The 19,842-nt window shown below is 45.5% G+C and overlaps 1 protein-coding gene across 1 annotated transcript in view; it reads right to left on the reverse strand.

Moving 5' to 3' along the window:
* Positions 1-10,025: 10,025 nt before the first annotated feature.
* Positions 10,026-19,842, reverse strand: part of itpkca (inositol-trisphosphate 3-kinase Ca) — a 52,000-nt gene continuing 42,183 nt past the window's right edge. Inside the window, exons 5-8 of the mRNA XM_069907684.1 lie at positions 19,680-19,781; positions 17,767-17,838; positions 16,536-16,613; positions 10,026-15,464 (exon numbers count right to left, since the gene is read on the reverse strand). Of these exons, the coding sequence (XP_069763785.1) occupies positions 15,261-15,464; positions 16,536-16,613; positions 17,767-17,838; positions 19,680-19,781 (456 nt within the window). The 3' untranslated portion in view covers positions 10,026-15,260. The remainder of the gene's footprint in view (positions 15,465-16,535; positions 16,614-17,766; positions 17,839-19,679; positions 19,782-19,842) is intronic.

Raw genomic sequence — 19,842 nt, forward strand, 5'->3', positions numbered from 1 at the left:
CGATGACCAAGTTCTGCTTTGACCCACATCTCCATCAGTGTCAGCTCACATCACCTCCTCCATCCGAACCCCCTCCTGAGGCAAGGAACTCGGTCTGCAGGGAACCCAAACTGAAATGTCAGTAGTACTGGGCAGTTTTTTCAAAAGGTTTGCTTCCTGAAATAAAATTGGGGATTCTGACAGACCACTTCAAGCTGAACACAAAGATCATTTCAGATTTGCTGCATCATGTAGGAAGTTAGAGAAGCATTAACTTTTATTGAAGTTTCCATGTTTAATTGCATTATGATATGCTGACATTTTGCGTGAGTTCAACTGACCGCCTCAGGGGCATTAGTTAAGCTTCCCTCACCCATGCAAGTGGGAAGTGTTCTGCCACACCCCTGGCTTGAGCCTTGTCAATGGGGGACAGGCTTTGGGGAGTCAGGGGTTGAGTGATTGAGCCCAGGATTCCTGGTCTGACCTGGTCTTGTCTCCACATAGTGTACAAGAACGCTCGAGTTCAGATTATGGTAAGTGGGAACCCACCCTCAGGATATTGACAGCGATGGGTAGTGGGGGGTGGAGTGATGAATGGTTGTGAGTGGATGCCTCAGCGCAGGCCTGGAAAATGTTGAGGTCCTCCTGCATTTGGATGTGGATTGATCCATTACATTGGACAACAAATTTTTTTCAAAAGGTTTGCTTCCTGAAATAAAAATTGGGGATTATGATAGCCCACTTCAAGCTGAACAAAAAGATGATTTCAGATTTCTTGCATCACATATTAAGTTGGAGAAACATTAAATTAACATTTATTGAATTTAGCAGGTTTAATCACATAATGATGCTGGCACATTGCGTTAGTTCAACTGATCTATAAATGTTTTTCCGCTGATTTTCGTTTGTACTCAGCATCTGATGCCTCTGGTGTCAGTGTCCAACAATAGTCGGCCGGCATTGATGGATTCCAGTTGCCCCGATACCGCTTTTCCACGGTTGTAATGTCCTGGTGAAACCTTTCACTGTGTTCGTGACTGACGGCACCAAGATCAGCGGGGAATACATCCAAGTGCAAATGCAGAAAATGAATTTTCAATGAAATGTCGCACTTCATTTTTTTGTCTGCCTGAAGCAGACTTAAAATGTCAGGATATCACAAAAATAGGTTATATCTATCATGTGATAGGAAACTTTTAAAGTGATTTTCATGACCAGCAGCCCAAAATCCATAAAATACACCCAAAAGTGTTCAGGAAGAAAAATTTTCACTGTCCAGTGTACTTATTCAAAGGATTTTCTTCAGGTTCTGGAACCTGCAGCCTGGTCTGAGGCTTAGAAAATCGTAACGGGAATTGTGATCATTGACCAGCATACCCTCTCCCCCAAACTTTCCCCCAAATACCGTATAGACTTGTGTACTGCGTCATTCAAGGAGTCAGGAGCTTGGATAGCTGGAACCAGGTGGTAAGTCTGGATGGTATTGGGACCTCTGGTAGGCAGGCAGCCAGGTTGAAGGTCCACTATCAGGGTTTTGAGTGCTCAGATGGGCCAGCGGTCAGGGCCAAAAATAGTGGAGGGAGGGGGTCTGACTTTTACACAGGTCATACAAAAACACCTGATTTTTGGGCCAAAAGAGGGAGGGATCGACGATTAAGTATGTACGGTATGTTCCCCAATCTTAGCCATGCACTTAGAATCCTGCCATGCGTGTGGAATAGTCTTGGTCACAGGTATCACCTCCCCAAACTACATCAGGATACACATCTGGAGGGTCGTCCGAAAGCACCCTGGCCACCACATTAATTCATGGAGCACCACCTCTGCTCATTCCCAGCCAATACTGACCCCTGCTGAGTGAGACATGCCATTGTCTCCTCCTCACCACAACTGCTCCCATCTTCCAAAATAACCAGTCTCTATCTCTGGCCCAACCAGAAATGTCACAGTCTGGTTGGTATACCCCTGAGCAGAAAGACCTGCAAAAGGTAGCGGACACAGTCCAGGACATCAAAACCCTCCTTGGGAATACTATCGCATACAGGAGTTGGGAGGTTATGGTAAAGTTGTACAAGACATTGGTGAGGCTAAATTTGGAGGATTGTGTGCAGTTTTGGTCACCTAACTACAGGAAAGATCAATAAGATAGAAAGAGTGCAGAGAAGATTTACTAGAATATTGCCCATACTTCAAGAACTGAGTTATAGGGAAAGGTTAAACAGGTTGGGACTATATTCCCTGGAGTGTAGAAGAATGAGGGGTTTAAAATTATGAGTGGGAGAGACAGAGTAAATGTAGATCGGCTTTTCCCACTGAGGGTCGGTGAGATACAAACCAGAGGACATGGGTTAAGAGTGAAAGGGGAAAAGTTTAGGGGAGCATGAGGGGGAACTTCTTCACACAGAGAGCGGTGGGAGTGTGGAACGAGCTGCCAGCTGAATTGGTAAAATGCCAGATGAATTTTAACATTTAAGAAGAATTTGAATGGGAGGGGTATGGAGGGCTACGGACTGGGTGCCCGTCAGTGGGACTAGGCAAAAAAATTCAGCACAGATTAGAAAGGCCAAAGGGATCTGTTTCTGTGCTGTAGGGTTCTATGGTTCTAAAACCCACCCCACAATCGAGACCATCTGCAGGGAACGCTGCGTCGGAGAGCGGCAGCGATCATCAAGGACCCACATCCAGTACACGCTCTGTTCTCGCTGCTGCCATCAGGAAAGAGGTCTAGGGGCCACAAAACTTGCCCCACCAAGTTCAGGAACAGCTGCTACCCCTCCACCATTAGACTCCTCAATGACAAACTCAATCAGGGACTCATTTAAGGACTCGTACTTTTGCACTTTATTGATTTTTTTTCCTATTTCTGTATTGCACAGTCAGTTTGTTTACATTTCTTTATCTTTATATGTGTACGTTGAATCAGCTTTTTTTTGCACTATAATGATTACACAAGTATATACGGTATTTGGGGGGGGGGGGGGAGTTTGGGAGAGAGGGTATGCTGGTTGATGATCACAGAATTGCCGCTATGATTTTCTCCCTCGCCCACAGGTAAAGAATCTCCGGGTTGTACTCTGACAATAAATCTGAACTTTGATTTTCTGCAGACTGGACGTGAAAAGTTTCCCTTCATTTTATTTGGAACAGATTCCATCCTCCCATACACTCCCTTCCCTTCCCCTCATCTGGCCTACTTCAAGGAAACAAGCTTTGTCCCAACACAGCAGTGCTAGCCAAGTTGCCTATGTGAGCCGGCGGTGACCATGTCTCTGAACATGACACAATCCTCTCTTCCCTCCATCAATTCCACTTCCATTTCTTGCAGCGTCCGCAGTGCAGCCGTCAAACCAGAACCCTCTCTCCTCTTTCCTCCCATTTAGGAGAAGGTTCACGAGGCCATGGACAGACGGGCAAGTGTGGGAGTGCGATGCAGATCTGAAATAGTTAGCTACTGGGAGGTGTCCGTCACTGGTGCTCAGTGAAATGATCTCCCAGTCTGCACCCAGTCTCTCCGACATAGAAAAGGCCACAAAGTGGGTGCAGTAAATAAGTCCTGTGGATACACAAGTGAAGCGTTGCTCGTCTTCCTCTTGTCTATGTTGCTTGTCCACGGCCTCATGCACTGTCCCTCCAAGACCACCCCTAAATTGGAGGAACAACAGCTGATTTTCCGTCTGGGCACTCTCCAGTATTAACATCAACCTCCAGTTTCTGCTAACCTGCTCTCCTTCCCCCCCTCCCTACTCCCGTCTATTCCCTCTCTATTCACCTAGCCATCCGACCGCCCCCCCCCCCCCGCTCTCCACTGTGCTCTCCCTCCCTGCTCTACCTATTATCTCCTGCCTTTACGACCACGCCTCCCACTTTACCCTAGAATTCGGACGCCTGCCTTCATTTTTCCATACCTTGACGAAGGGGTCTAGCCCAATATGTTGGTTCTGTAGCTTTATCTTTACTACATACATAAACGATGCTGTTTGACCTGCTGAGTTTCTCCAGCGTCGAGTTTTTACTTCAACCACGGTGTCTGCAGACTGCAGTGTTTTACTCCTGAACAGAGAGAGTTTGAACAACTGAAGAGTTTTTCTGTAGCTGTTTAACCAAGGCTCAGTCAGCTCACGAGGATGATCCCAGAGCATTATTTTGAAGGTGACCTATGTCTGCGTTTGTTTTCCCTGGAGGCTCCGGTTTCCTCCCATCATTCAAAACCTTCTGGGGGTGTAGGTTAATGGGGTGTAAATTGGGCGGCACGGGCTCGTGGACCAAAATGGCCTGTTACCGTGCTGTACATCTATATTTAAAAAAATTAAAAACATTGTACATACAGGAATTTCTACAAATGCAGCCTGATAATATCCTTTGGGGTGATGCTGATTTGTGGGGAAAACTCCTCTGGTCTCCTTCAAAGAAATGACATGCTTGACATATTGGCACATATGTGCTATTTAGATATTTTAGATTGAGACGTACAGCACAATAACAGGCCCATGAGCCCGTGCCTCCCAATTATACCCATTTCACCTACAAACCCTGCACGCTTTTGGAGGGTGGGAGAAAACCAGAGCACCCGGGGAAAAGTCACGCCAACTCGGGGAGAACGTACAAACTCCTTACAGACAGCGCGGGATTCAAACCCAGGTTGCTGGCGCGGTAACAGTGTCACGCGGACCGCTACGCTAAAGTGCCTCCCTATATTGCCACACATCTTATATTACCTCACTTTTCAGTTCAAATCACAAAATACTGAGCACGGTCAGAAGGGTTCTTCTGTAAACAGACTAACAGGTGCTGATGTGTCATCTCCATGCACTGCCAGACTGAAGCCACCCACCAATTGCAGGAACAACACCTCATCTTCCATCTGGGCCACCTGCAACCGAGGGCATTAACATCGAATTCTCCAGTTTCCATTCGCATCCCCCCCCCAACTTTCCCTACGTCACCTCACCTCTCCCCCACCTTTTCCCTCTGTCTCCTTTCCCCAGCTCTGCTTCCACAGAGCCCCAAACATCCTCCCCCAGTCAGTTCTCACCTTTCCTCTCCTGTGTCCCACCCTTCTCCCATTAACACCTTTTGTCTGTACACCTCCCCCTGCCCATTCTTCCTCCCCCTCCCCAGCCTTTTAATTCAGGCACCTCCCTGTTCTTTGCTCATACTTGGAAGAGGGGCTCGGGCCCAATTCGTCAATTATCTTTACCTCCTTTGGGTGATGCAAGACTGGCTGAGTTCTTCCAGCATTTCTACCTCAAACATTCATAGAGCCGTGTACAATGAAATTAACTAGCACCAAGCAAGGATGATGTTCATTCAGGAGCCTAATGGCTGGGAAGAGATTTCAGAACCTTGAGGAAAACCTCAGGGCCGAAATGTCGGTAATATATCTTTACTTCCTCTGGACGCTGCAAGACTGGCAGAGTTCAACTACAATCAGAGTGTCTGCAACTTTTTGTGTTTCACTTGAAGCGACTTTAGAAGCACCATTCTGGCCACGAGTTGCTTAGAGGCCGTGAAAGCAGCTACAGAAATGTTTCTTTGCCAGTTGGCTTTTTCAGCCCCTCATTAATATTTGTTAATAGTGATGAAAAAAACTATTTTTACAGAAAAACCCCTGGTGTCTGGAATTCAAGCATCTGGCAACCTCAAGTAACCGGCAAAAAAAAAAGGAAAATAAATGTTAAAGGAAATAAAATGTTAGGTAAAAAACATGCAAGTTTAAAATTATATTCTCTAAAGTAACATAAACCTTTGGTGAAGATGGGAGCAAATATTCAGCCAGCGGAATGTCTTGGTCAGGCTTTGCTCGTAGCAGCTGTTTAAATAAAGTTGTGTGAAACAGCAATGGCGTCGCCCAGGTTGATGCTGCTCGCCGTTGGGGTAACTCTCTTAGAGTGTCTCCTTATCCCTGCTCGGAAAGATCACCCCCAGTCAGAGGGTTTACCTGTAAACTTGGGGGGGGGGGGAGGTTGGTGTTATTGTTCGTCTTTCGGCCGGCTCCATGGAGGGGGAGGAACCTGCAGATGCAACGACGGTTAAATGTTTTCAAAGAATGTGGCTGAAAATAGTCAAATGTTTTATATAGTCATCCAAGTGAAGTTTGTTCAGTGCAAATACAGTTTAGTATTTTTGTTGTATAAACTGTTTATTCTTAAACAGGTATATTGTTTATTGTAAGAGCAGTTGTCAAGTAACTGGAAAATAAGCTCATCCGGTATCTACCAATCCCCATACATGCTGGATACCAGGAGTTTTACTCTATTTAATTCTTCTCTGATTTCAATTGAGTGATACTTCCAGGATAACTCCGGAGGCTTAGCAATGCTCAGAACACGTGACATTGTTGCTTCCTTATTGCAGAACAGAAGGAGACCCTTCAGGGCATTGGCTCCATATTGATAGAGGTGCTGCTTTGCAGCTCCTGCGACCCCAGTTCGATGCTGACCACCGCCGCGTCTGTACAAAGCTTGCACCACCTCCCCACGACTGTGTGAATTCCCCGGAGATCTCCAGTTTTTCCTCCAAGCTCCAAAGATGTGTGGCTTGGTCAGTTAACTGGCTTTTGCATGAGTGAGTGGTGCAATCTGGGAGTAGGTGGAATGGGACGAGTGTAAACTGGTGGTTGGTTGTCTGTAAGGATGCGATGGAGGAGAGGTCCTGCTATTGTAAATACAACAACTCCTGTTCCTCCTTCCCCTCCCACACACGCCATCAGCAGCTGCCCGTTTCCTTTTTTAATTTTCATAAACCTCCCAGACCTCGGAAACCCTGGAACGTGCATGGGAAAGTGACTGCATTATGGTTTGGAATGGGGATGTCAATACCCCTGAGCAAAAAGACCCAGAACATCACAGGCAAAACCCTCCCCACTGTTGAGAACATCTACCGGGAACACTGCTGTCAGAGCAGCAGCAACAATCATCAAGGACCTGCTCCACCCAGCACACGCTCTGTGCTCACTGCCACCATCAGGAAAGAGTTATCAGGGCCACCACCAGGTTCAAGAACAGCTGCTCCCCCTCCACCATCAGCCTCCCCAACAACAAACTCAATCAGGGACTCGTTTAAGGACTGTATTAATTTTTATTCTCTATGTATTGCAGTTTGTTTACATTTCTTTATCTGTTTTCATGTGTACGTAGTGTACAGTTTATTTTTTGCATTGCCAATTAGTGGTGATTCTGCTGTCCCCGCAGAAAAAATCTCAGGGTTGAATGTGATACCATATAATCCACTCTGACAATAAATCTGAACCTCTCGAGAACATGGGAGGACAGCAGAGCAAATGATGTGAGGTTAGTATCAAGTCCAGATCAGTGACACTGAGAGCCTGTACCATGTGCAACACAAGTGTTGGGATTGGATATGGAGAATTATACTGCATTGATAACATTATGTGGCATTCACACATTTCAGTACATGCAGTCTTGTTTGCATAAAAGTAAATTGGTCGAATTAATCTCATGTGTTAAAATACGGCAGTCACTGACCGGTTAAAAGATGCATGGGGTCAAGAACGCCAGTACCTCATAACAGACGCACCTTCAAAGTCAACACTAGCGATGGGGTTGTTCAAGATTGGGCAAGGCAGCAGATTTCATTCCAACAAGGATATTGGATTTCATAGAAGCATTTAAAATTATGAGGGAAATAGACTGAGTAAATGTAGATGGGCTTTTTCCACTGAGGGCAGATGGGATACAAACCAGAGGGCATGGGTTAAGGGTGAAAGGGGAAAGGTTGAGGGGGAAACTTCTTCACACAGAGAGTGGTGGGAATGTGGAACGAGCTGCCAGCTGAAGTGGAGAATGTGGGCTTTAACATTCAAGAAGAATTTGGACAAGTACATGGACAGGGGGGCTGTGGACTGGGTACAGGTCATGGGATCGGCAGAAAAATAGCTTAGCACAGCCCAGAAGACCCAAAGGGCCTGTTTCTGTGCTGTAATGTTCTATAGTTCTATGGCAAAATAATGGGAGTTTTTAACCAACAATCCAACTTGACAGTTTCTAAAGTGCTTTTTAAAAAATATATTCTCTATTTATATGAATTTAGATTTTTGCATAGTACAGGGATTAAGGGTTAAGGGGAGAGCAGGGATGTGAGGCTGAGGCTTTATAAGACACTGGTGAGGCCTCACTTGGAGTATTGGGTACAGTTGTGGGCTCCTCATTTAAAAATGAATGTGTTGGCATCAGAGAGGGTTCTGAGAAGATTCACAAGAATGATTCCTGGAATGAAGGGGATTAACATATGAGGACTGTACTCATTGGAGTTCAGAAGAATGAGGGGGGCCTAATAGAAGCCTTTTGAATGTCAAAAGGCCTGGAAAGATTAGATGTGGCAAAGTTATTTCCCATGGTAGGGGAGTTCAGGACAAGCGGGCACAACTTCAGGATTGAAGGGCCCCATTTAAAACTGAGATGCGGGGGAATTTCTTCAGCCAGAGGGTGGTGAACCTCTGGAATGTGTGATTGTGGAGGCCAGGTCGTTGGGTCTACTTAAGGCAGAGATTGATAGCAATCTGGATAGAGTATCAAAGGTTATGTGGAGAAGGCCGGAAAGTGGGGCTGAGAGGGAGAATGGGTCAACTCATGAGGAAATGACAGAGTGAACTTAATGGCCTACTTCTGCTCCTATATCTCAAGGTCTCATGGTCCTTATGAGGGGGAAAAAGGCAGGTAGGTTCAAGTTCATTATCAACAGCATCTATCCAGACTCTGTAACACACACAAACATGTACATAGCAATCACTTGAACAGTCATGTCAAGTTTATTGTCATCTGCTATCCCTTTAAATCTAGATTTAGTCATCTGTCCAATATCCCCTTTAGTGGGCCTGGTAGCAAATTCTGGAAGTGTCACTTTGTTCAAGTCAAGTTTATTGTCACAAGTACAACCCATCGAAACCACATTCTCCCATCCTCAGTGCAGAACAAGCAAACAGACAAATATATATTATTTTCCCAGAGGTCATGCATTTGCAAGTAAAATTGTTCAGAGGGCAGACCTGGATTGATTCAATTGAGACTTGCATGACTGCCAGCAGGCTTCTGCTTCCGACGACCTCTTCCCCGAGTTTCAGTCGTGGGCTTCAGCTTGGTGCCAGGGCTCACTGCCTTCGTTAAGTCACACTCACACAGCCCCTTCAGGTCCTCTAGCTTGGTAGACCCACAGATTTTAATATCTAATGTCCTTATCTCCTATGGAGGCTGCAAGACCGGATGAGGTCCTCCTGCATTTCTGTGTTTTTACTACAATCACAGTATCTGCAGACTTTCATGTTTCACTCCCTTTAATTTGCTCTCTTGGCTCACACCCATCAGACATTCCCTTCAAGCCGTGAATGTTACCTACAACTGCCAGTTTGGGACAAATACCATCACCACACACTTCTTCAAACCTGCTGAGCACTTCCCAATTCTCCCCCACCTTGTCCATCCTTTCACATGCGGGCTAGGAGTAATCCAAACTGCAGCAAGGCCCCCCGCTGCCCACAGACATCAAGAGAGAGGGAGGCATGGTTAGTGCAACGCTGTTACACGCTAGCGATCAGGTTCAAGTCCCGCTCTGTCTGTGGGGAGTTTGTACATTCTCCCTATGTCCGCATGGGTTTTCCCCCGGGGGGGCCTCCGGTTTCCTCCCAACTGTCCAAAATGCACCTGGGGTTGTAGGTTAATTGGGCGGCATGGACTTGTAGACTGAAAGGGTCTGTGATCGTGCTGTATGTCCAAAAAATAAGATACCAGAGAGTAAAAACATTTTGAAATATTAGGGTGGCACGTTTGGTGTAATGCCTTTACAGCAGCAGCGATAGGGACCGGGGTTCGAATCCTGCGCTGTCTGTAAGGAGTTTGTACGTTCTCCGTGTGTTTGCGTGGGTTTTCCCCGGTGGCTTCACTTTCCTCCCACTGTTCAAAATGCACTGTGGGGGGGGGGGGGTGTAGGTTAATGGGGTATAACTTGGGCGGCATTCATGAGTCAAAATGGACTGTTACCATGCTGAACATATGAATCTTTAAAAAAATTTGATACAGGAGGATACAGATAAATAATTATGTACAAATCCCCACTTGGGTGGGGGGGGGTCAGCTTTATTATTTCAAAACCAGTTAGATAACATTGTATAGAAATTAACCCAGCAATGCAACTTTAATGCAATATAAATTAAACATGCAGTTTCCAGTATCTGTCCAGTAATCCGTTCATAAATACATAATGAAAATACAAAGAGGGAATGGGATAAGGTTCTTTAAAAAGATAGCTTTGTAAACAACAAAAATTTGAGTGCATTGAGAGAAGAGGTGATCTTGAATTTAAAAACTCAAGGAAGTCCAGCTTGTTGTTTCCGAGGAATTGAATTAAAGTGGAGTCGCTTGGAGAATGGAAGAGAGAGTCCCAGGCAGGTGTGCTGGACAGCTCAGTCAGCCCATTAGGTTGACTAGTGGCCCACGGGGGAGACTCAGTGATGGCTACAAGCTGCAGGGATAGCTCCCACCTCCATTTGAAACAGAGAATGGTATCCCTAGGCGCCGAGTCTGTTGAGCTGCATCTCCGAGGCTCCAAAATGTAGCTGCCCTGAGCACTGAAAGGCTGGACCTGAGTCAAGTCGCAAACCACAGTGCACAAGATGGGAGGGGAGCAATGCACTCCTGCACATTCAAACCATGGAGCCTGTGAAATCCACCACAGCATGACGAGCTTAATTATACATGAACCACCAACTTCTTCATTTCCTTCTCCAAAGTACAAGGCTGCAAACCGTGACCACCAATGCAATAAGAACATAGATAAGGTAAATTGTCATAGCCTTCTCTCCCCAGGGTAGGAAAACAAAATTAGAGGGGATAGATACAAGTTGGGGGGGGGGGGGTTAAAGAGACCCAAAGGGTTAACATTTTCACACAGTGGTGGATGTATGGAACAAGATGCCAAGGGACATTCAAACAACTTCTAAACGATACATTGATAGGAAAGGTTTAGGGCAGTGGTCCTCAACCTTTTTCTTTCTACTTACATACCAACTTAAATAATCCCTTACTAACCACAGAGCAACTATAAAGGATGTGGTTAATAAGGGATTATTTAAGGAGGTATGCAAGTGGGGGGAAAAAAAGTTTGAGAACCATTGGTTTAGTAGGGCACAGAGGCCGAATGCAGGTAAATGGGACTAGTTTGGACAAATTGGGACAAAGGGCCTATTTCCATGCTGTAGAAGGCTGACAACGACTGACAAGACATGGGGGCAGAAATAGGCTATTCAGCCCATTGTGTCTGCTCTGCCACTCAACCCCACCTTCTCCCCATTACCTGATGCTTTGGTTAATCGAGAACCTATCAATCTTGGTCTTAAAAACACACCCAGTGAATTAATGGCAGGTTTTAAATAGAAGCCCTTCCTGCTGTTGTAAAAGAAGGAGGAGACCTACCCACCAACCCACCTTCTAGATCTGATACGAAGGTCCAGAAACCCTCCAAGATGGCTGAAAACATCTCCAGTGGCCTGGATTTGAATTATGTCCCACCTGTGGCCTTTTGAGAGGCAAGGCTCTGGAGATGGAACTGACCCTCTACCCTTCCAAGACACCTCTTAAAACCTCGGATTTCAACAAGACTTTCAGACTCTTGTCCTTGCTGCTTTATTAAAGTTTTATCGTCGTCACAAATACAAATATGAGTTGGTGGTGAAGAAAGCAAATGCAATGTTGGCATTCATTTAGAGGGGGAGGGCATGCAAGAGCAGGGATGTAGCGTTGAGACTACAAAACACTGGCGCAACTTCCCTTGGAGTATTGTGTACAGTTTTCGACGCCTTATTTGAGAAAAGATGTGCTGGTGTTGGTGAGGGTTCAGAGATATACTAGAATGATACAAGGAATGAAAGTTTAGTATGAGGAATGATTTTTGGCTCTTGGACTGTACTTGTTGGAATACAGAAGGATAAGGGGGTCCTCATAGAGGCATTTCGAATGCTGAAAGGCCTGGACTGAGTAGATGTGGCAAAGATATTTCCCATGGTAGGGATTATCAGACAAGAGGGCATAGTTTCAGGATAAAAGGGCGTCAATTTAAAACAGATATGGAAAAATTTCCTTAATCAAAGGGTCATGAGTCTGCGGAACCTGTTGCCACAGGCACTGTGGAAGTGAGGCAGAGATCGACAGGTATTGATTACTCAGGGAATCAACTGTTACGGGGAGAAGGCCAGGGAGTGGGGCTGAGTTGAAGGATGATTAGAATGGCAGCGCAGTCTCAATGGCCTACTTCTGCACCTATATCTTGTGAAATTGAAATGGAAAGCCACAGGCAGATCTCTCATTCCCACATGATCTGCAACAGTTCAGGCCCAGGGAAAAACAGCTCAATTGTTTTTTCCCCCCATAGAGGGTTGCATTGATCTTAGAAGAATTCTGAGCTATCTGAGGACACATTATCAAAAGATTCCACTTTAAAAGAAAATTCCAGCATTAGACAGGAGTTCTGCTTGTTAACGTCCCACTCTTCAACCACTCCCTCAGCACTGAAGCAGTGCTCAATCTCTGAGATGGAACCTACAGCTACCAACATAAAAACACTCATGAACAGCAAAAAAAAAGTATTCAATTCAGGCACATTTAGGATTCAATTTACAGGTTCCCCATATAGCACGAGTATTCACAAAATGGGTGGATTCCAAACAGGAGACCCGACTATTTACAAAGGTATCAACAATCAACAGGACTATTTTGTCCTGAATATTTCAGTGCTCTCGTAGGATTTCAGTGGAGATGCAACCTAAGAGAAATTTCCAACGGCAAATTTCCCCTAGGTTGTGTAGTCATGGGAGGAAGGGAGTTTGTCTTGGAATCGGGTCATTTGATGAAGGACTACCTCATTTTCCCCCAGTTACAATTCCAACCTTGGTGACCATTCCCCCCATTTTGTTTTTGGGAGCTTTTACTACATTAATGCACACAGTACGAATCCCAGCGTGTGCCATATTACTGTTTTATTTCACCTTACTCCCACATACCCACCTCAATAATCTGCTGCCAACAAGTCTAATCTTGAAATGAAGCTCACCATCTCGAGGTGGGGGGGGGTGGGGGGGGTCACAGCCTGGCTGACCCTCGGGAAAATGCCACCTCGTTGTAGCAATGACCGATGGCTTGTTTCACTCGATGGGCTGATCCAAACCAACACTGCGTGTTTGTAAAAATTCTCAGTTTGTGCTCCGCAAGAAACATAAAAAAGGCTTTCAGTTATCTTCCAGAAAGAACTTTGATGACTCTGTAGTCAGCACACAGGATTGTTGTTTTAGTAAAGCACAACTCTGAATACCTCAATTAAGATGTGAAATTAAACCAGTGCTAAGGATCCATCCAGCACCATCTGAAGCTGGAGGCTGTCTACAGCTAAAGGTAAAAGGTAAAGGGTAAAGGATCCATTATTGTCATACTACATTTAGGATGCAACATACATGAATTTTTTTTCCAACTTTTGTCTACCATAAGGCAGAGTCGCCACTTTGTGCAGTGCCCCTCACAGAAACCTACAGCACCTGGTGTTCCCAGATGGTCTCCCTTCCAAGTACTGACAATCAGTCCATTAGGGGCTGTTAACATTACTTCTTAAATCCTTAATAAATATAAAAACATTTCTACAGCTCCCTTAGCATACAGTACTCCACAGAATTTGAATTTTTAACATTTCCATAAAGGGATTAAGCAAGTTGTGAAATACTACCCCACCTCTGCTACCTGCAGCCCTAACTCCCCTCTCTCTCTAGCACCCTCTCTGAAACAACATACAACTCGCCCAAGCAGTAGGAGCCTGAGGGTGGGGAAACAATTTCAAAGCAAAACTCTGTGCTAAACACATTTACAATCCTACAATCCACCTTCCTTGACCTTACAACCCCCACCGCTAGCATTTTCTGAAGAATTCCTTTCCTAAATCTTCAAATGGGCTGCGGGAACGCTGGAGGTGAATCTGCAGAGACTCAGTGGGGGGGGGGGGGGAGAGACGGGGACGACTCTCTTTTGCTTCTCTTTCTCTGACTGCAAGAGGCACTTCAAGCAATTTCTGCCCGTGGTGAATCTGTCTGCCTTACGGCAGACAAAAACAAATTCCGTCTAACATTGCACATAAGTGACAATAAAGGAATCTTGAATCAATTTCTAATACAGTTTGTCAGCTTGATGCCCAGCGTACCAAACCAGCAAACAGCAGCGCTGTACAACAAGGGCCAGCGTGCAACATGACCATCTGAGGGTCAATCCCTGCTAGCGCTGATCAATATAAAGAGGGAATGTAACAGAGTGGGACTGGGAAGCAACAGTATGTGGAGTCTCTCATCAGAAACACAATGGAAGTTCCACTCTTCTCAAATGCATCCAGTTACTATTCAACTAAAGTTTAAAGATTAACTGTTTTAATTTTTTTTTTATAAAAAGGCTAAGCTTGTTATTACAAATTTACCAAATCAGTAAAATGTTTCACCATGAACTCCAAGAATTCTGCCTTTGCATGATTCCACCTGGTTTCTACTGACCTGCCTTGGGTCTCAACAGACCACCACTCCACTGTCTCTCCTGAGTTTGTCAACGGTGCACAATGCATTCGGGTGGGATAAGTTCAAACATTCAGAAATTAATGGGTCACAGTACATCACAGATAAGGCAAAATGAGCAACGACTCTATAATATAAAATTTCAAATGCATATAAATTGCCCTCGGTAAGTGGTTTCGCAGTACTATTTCGTAGCTTTATAAAAATAGATATTATACAAACCTAGGAATTAAATGGAGATAGCTCTGCCGCTCTCCAGTGTTTCCTCTTTAATTACGTGTTTAAGTTCACTGACTCAACCAGTTATCCTAAGGTCCCCAAGAACGTCCAGTCTGTGCCAACCTTTGTCACTGCAGTTTAAGAGGTCAAATGCCAGCTCCTCCTCTCACTTTACACTAGAGATCAGAGGTCAGGCACAGTGCTCAGGAATGACACCTCCATAGCTTGGCCACAGCATTCACAGGAACACTCTCGACCTGGATTTCTTTGTCTGTATTTAAACCCATGCCATTCTCTTCCCCAACCCACCCCCCCCCCACCTCCTCCTCCTCCTCTCCCCCCCAACCCCCAAACTCAAGGGTGTCCCTGACTGCAACAGGCTTCATTCCTGCCAGAGAGGGGAAGGGAAAAACTATTCCAGACAAGAGGTAGTCCCTATGCAGAGGCTACACGCCTTCCCAAAGGCCAGTTGCGAACGGGAATATCTCCCCTCCCTACCGAGGGATGACGCAGCAAGTCACTCCTCCACCATCTTGGTGATGATATTGATGAGGTTGTCGAGTCCCCACAGGTAGCCATCCTCCCGATTCCCCTCCTTCCAGGCCACTCGGTGGTTCAGCGTGGCTTGGTCAGGCAACAGCACAGTCTTTCCAAAGTCGATCATCCAAACCTTGGCCATCTCTGTGTCGTCGTGGACAAAGAGCAGAGAACTCCCCACCACCTGTAAACAAAGCAACAGAGACAAAACTCCACAACTGCAACCAGAAACACTACACTTTGCTGGTGGCAAACCACAGAAATGCTTGAGGAACTCAGCCAGTCTTACAGCATCCAGAGGAGGTAAAGACATAACCAATATTTCGGGCCTCGGTCTTTCTTCAAGTTAATTCAGGCATCTGAATTAAAGGCAGGGGAAAAAGAGGGAAGGAGTACAGACCAGACAATAGGTGTTAATTGGGTACAAAATGAATGGTTCGTGGCGGGTGGGGGTGGGGAAGAGAAGAGGATTGGGCGCCTGCCTAGGTTTTGTTCATACCTTGATGAAGGGCTCAAGCCTGAAATGTTGGTTCTGCATCTTTATTACATAAAACACACTGTTTGACCTGCTGAGTTTCTCCAATGGTTTTTGAAATCCAGTCTCACGATTTGAGCCAATTTACCAATATCTTTAGCTGACCTTTGAAACGATGGTCAACCAACTTCCCAGTTCTTTCAGAGTGAGGGAAAGAAATAAAAAGGTAACCAGCAGTTACGCATCCACTCTCGTGCATTACGGTGGGTCTGCAATTCCCTGATGGTTTAGCAGCTCATTGAATAGTGATTGTCGTCGGCTAGTGATGGGAGGAGCATGGATTCCAATCAGCAGAATTTCCCAGACCAACAGTGCCCAAAACAAAATACAAACATGAAGCAACGTGAAGGACGAGTGCGAAGCAGAAGCTTTCCCCAGACCCTTCCTGTGGCTCGGAAGGTTCAAGCCATCATATTCAGGAGTCACCCGACTCTAAGCTAAAAACTGAAAGGGCTGGAAAAACTCAGCAGATCCGGCAGTATTGGTGGATCGAGTAACAATGTTTCAGGACGAAGTCCTTGGATTGGAACAGAGAAAGGGAGAATGCAAGTCAACTCAACTAGAACAGACATTCCCTTTGTTCTACCCAGTGGCACCCCACCTCCACCAGCCTTCTCTGCTGCTTAGACCATCTTGCCTTCTCCCTTACTCCATTTTTATCAAGGATCCTAATGTGTGGTCTGAAACCAACTTTTTCTCTTTCCACAGATGCTATCTGACCTGAGTTTTACCGGCATTTTCAGTTTGTATTTCAGATTCCCAGCACAGTAAAATTACCGGTATCCAGAATTCAAGCAACTGGCAAAAAATAAATAAATAACCAGAATTAAAATAATTAAAAATTTTAAATTTTAAAAATAAGCATTCCCAGAAGCAACACACAACCCCTTGGTGAGATGGGAGCAAACATTCAGCCAGCAGAGCGCCCCAGTCGCATCCCGCCCATAGCAGCTGTTTGAATAAAGTTTCAATAAAGTTGCATTTGAATAAAATGGCGGTGCTCAGGATGAAGAGCTGGCCAATGCTGCTCGCCATTGGGGACGACTCTCCCAAAGTGTCTCCCTATCCCTGCCTAGTAAGAGTCTTTATTAGCATTAAGTGTATTAGCAAGGTTTTTAATCTGTAAACCTGGGAGAGGTGGCGGGAGGCGGGGGGGAAAGAAGGATGGGGTTAATTATGATGTGGGTGGGGTAAGCATAGCAGCTAGCATAAAACTGGGGTTCGAATTTAAATTACGGGAATTACCTCATTAAAGTGAACTTTACATAATTAAAGACCAATACTGATTTTTTTTGGAAATTACAACATTTTACATTCTTTTGTTTTTTAAACTGTATATTCTCAATACATGTGTATTAGTTAGGCATTGTAAATGTGTGACTCAGTCATTCGGAAAATTTGCATATCCAACATCCCAGAAGGTGCTGGATAATTGGGGGGGGTTTTTATTGTATCTACATTTTTTCTTAATTGTCAGTTAATCTTAAAGATTTGCATAGATTTAGCCCTGATTGGAAAAATAATCTTCTTCTGGCTATTTATCCCATAGGATGACGATGGCTCCTTTCAGTCAGTTTGTGGGGTTTGATAAGAAGATACCCCTATCCCTCAGAAAGGAGCAGCGTGTGCGTGAACGGATTTAGGTGAGTAGGGGGTTGCACAGGTCCAGACCCACCCTCTCGACATACCCTCCCAGATCCAGCGGCCTGCTGAGGTCCAAGATGGGTGGGGGAAAGTTCTGTTGTGGTTAATAACCAGACCAAGCTTCGATTAGAAAAATAAGAGGGTAGCTGTCTCATCCATAGCTGGGCAGATGGCTTTAATTCAACAACGATACGACTTTAAGCCTGAAGTCTGCAGTTGGTGCTGGAACAGTCATTTAACATTAGTTTAAGAAACAGCTTGCGAATTTTAGCATTCAGCCGTGAAAAAGAATGAAAAAATTCTTTACCTCATGGGTCTTGAAAAACTCTGAGCTCTCCAGCGCTATCCTCAATTCTTTCAACCTTGTCAAATACTTCCTCTGCAATAAGACAACAAAGGTATCGATGCAGTAACCAGACTCACCCCTCGCACCCAGGATGCTGCCCTAAGACACGTTTACCATTGCATAACAATCAGCCAGCTCACAGAAGGGGAACCAATGGAGCAGCTCACAAAACATCAGGGAATGAGAACACCAGCCCCAAAAGGAGTGTCAGGGAAACAGCACCCACTGCAAGATAGGGAGACATAGGAAGGGAAATCCAGAGTTTACTGAGTGAGCAAAAAAAAAGCAAGAGCCCTAAAGAGTGCCAGCTGGATAAAACACCACCCTCTCCCAAGCAATTTATTTTCTTCATGCATTTTATAGGATCTGGGCATCCCTGGCAAGGCCAGCAATTCTTTCTTTGGCTTGGCTTCGCGGATGAAGATTTATGGAGGGGTATGTCCACGTCTGCTACAGGCTCGTTGGTGACTGACAAGTCCGATGCGGGACAGGCAGGCACGGTTGCAGTGGTTGCAAGGGAAAATTGGTGGGTTGGGGTTGGGTGTTGGGTTTTTCCTCCTTTGTCTTTTGTCAGTGAGGTGGGCTCTGCGGTCTTCTTCAAAGGAGGTTGTTGCCCGCCGAACTGTGAGGCGCCAAGATGCACGGTTGGAGGCGAGATCAGCCTACTGGCGGTGGTCAATGTGGCAGGCACCAAGAGATTTCTTTAAGCAGTCCTTGTACCTCTTCTTTGGTGCACCTCTGTCACGGTGGGCAGTGGAGAGCTCGCCATAGAACACGATCTTGGGAAGGCGATGGTCCTCCATTCTGGAGTTGTGATCCACCCAGCGCAGTTGGGTCTTCAGCAGCGTGGATTTGATGCTTGCGGACTCTGCCAGCTCGAGTACTTCGATGTTGGTGATGAAGTCATTCCAATGAATGTTGAGGATGGAGCGGAGACAGCGCTGTTGGAAGCGTTCTAGGAGCCGTAGGTGATGCCAGTAGAGGACCCATGATTCGGAGACGAACAGGAGCGTGGGTATGACAACGGCTCTGTACACACTGATCTTTGTGTGTTTCTTCAGGTGGTTGTTTTTCCAGACTCTTTTGCGTAGTCTTCCAAAGGCGCTATTTGCCTTGGCGAGTCTGTTGTCTATCTCGTTGTCGATCCTTGCATCAGATGAAATGGTGCAGACGAGATAGGTAAACTAGTTGACCGTTTTGAGTTCAGTGTGCCCGATGGAGATGTGGGGGGGCTGGTAGTCATGGTGGGGAGCTGGCTGATGGAGGACCTCAATTAATTGGTGGCCAGCAATTAATGTCCACCTATAATGCTCTTGAGATGGGGTGGTGGTGAAACACCTTTGTAAAGGGTGGCACAATGGAATGAAGCAGGGCACCACGGGTTAGTGCAACACTGTTACAGCGCCAGTGACCTGGGTTTGAATCCAACGGTAACTGTAAGGAGTTTGCAAGTTCTCCCAGTGTCTGTGTGGATTTTCTCTAGGTGCTTCAGTTTCTTCCCATCCTCCAAAAACGTACCGAGGGTTGTAGGTTAATTGGGCGGCACGGCTTTGTGGGCTAAAAGGGCCTGTTAACGTGCTGTATGTCTAAATTTAACATATAAAATTTAAACTACTGCAGTCCTTCTAGTGCCATTGGGGAGGTGGAGCACTTTAATCTTTCGAAGCCATGTGCAGTAAAACTTTGATATTCTGGCACTCTTAGTGAAGATAGATTCATTGTCCGTTCAGAAAGCTGATGGCAGGGATAAGAAGCTGTTTTATTATGGGTGTGTACTGTATAGACATTTAGACTATTTAAAGAGAATTAGTAAATCTCTGGCTGTACACGGTGAAGCTGCTAACTAAGTACTGTAACAAAGGATGAATAGTTACCAAAACATTTTTATTGCTGTCCACAAAGTCTTCCAGTGCTTCCATAACCTGTTCTTTGAGTTTAGTTTTCTTGAAGTTCGTATTGCAGGATCCATCAGCCTTCTGGAGGATCAAAGAAAAACAGGAACTCTTAACTGGGAATCAGTGACCAACAGATATATAC

The sequence above is a fragment of the Narcine bancroftii genome, chromosome 13 (assembly GCF_036971445.1).
Source record: "Narcine bancroftii isolate sNarBan1 chromosome 13, sNarBan1.hap1, whole genome shotgun sequence".
Lineage (NCBI taxonomy): Eukaryota > Metazoa > Chordata > Chondrichthyes > Torpediniformes > Narcinidae > Narcine > Narcine bancroftii.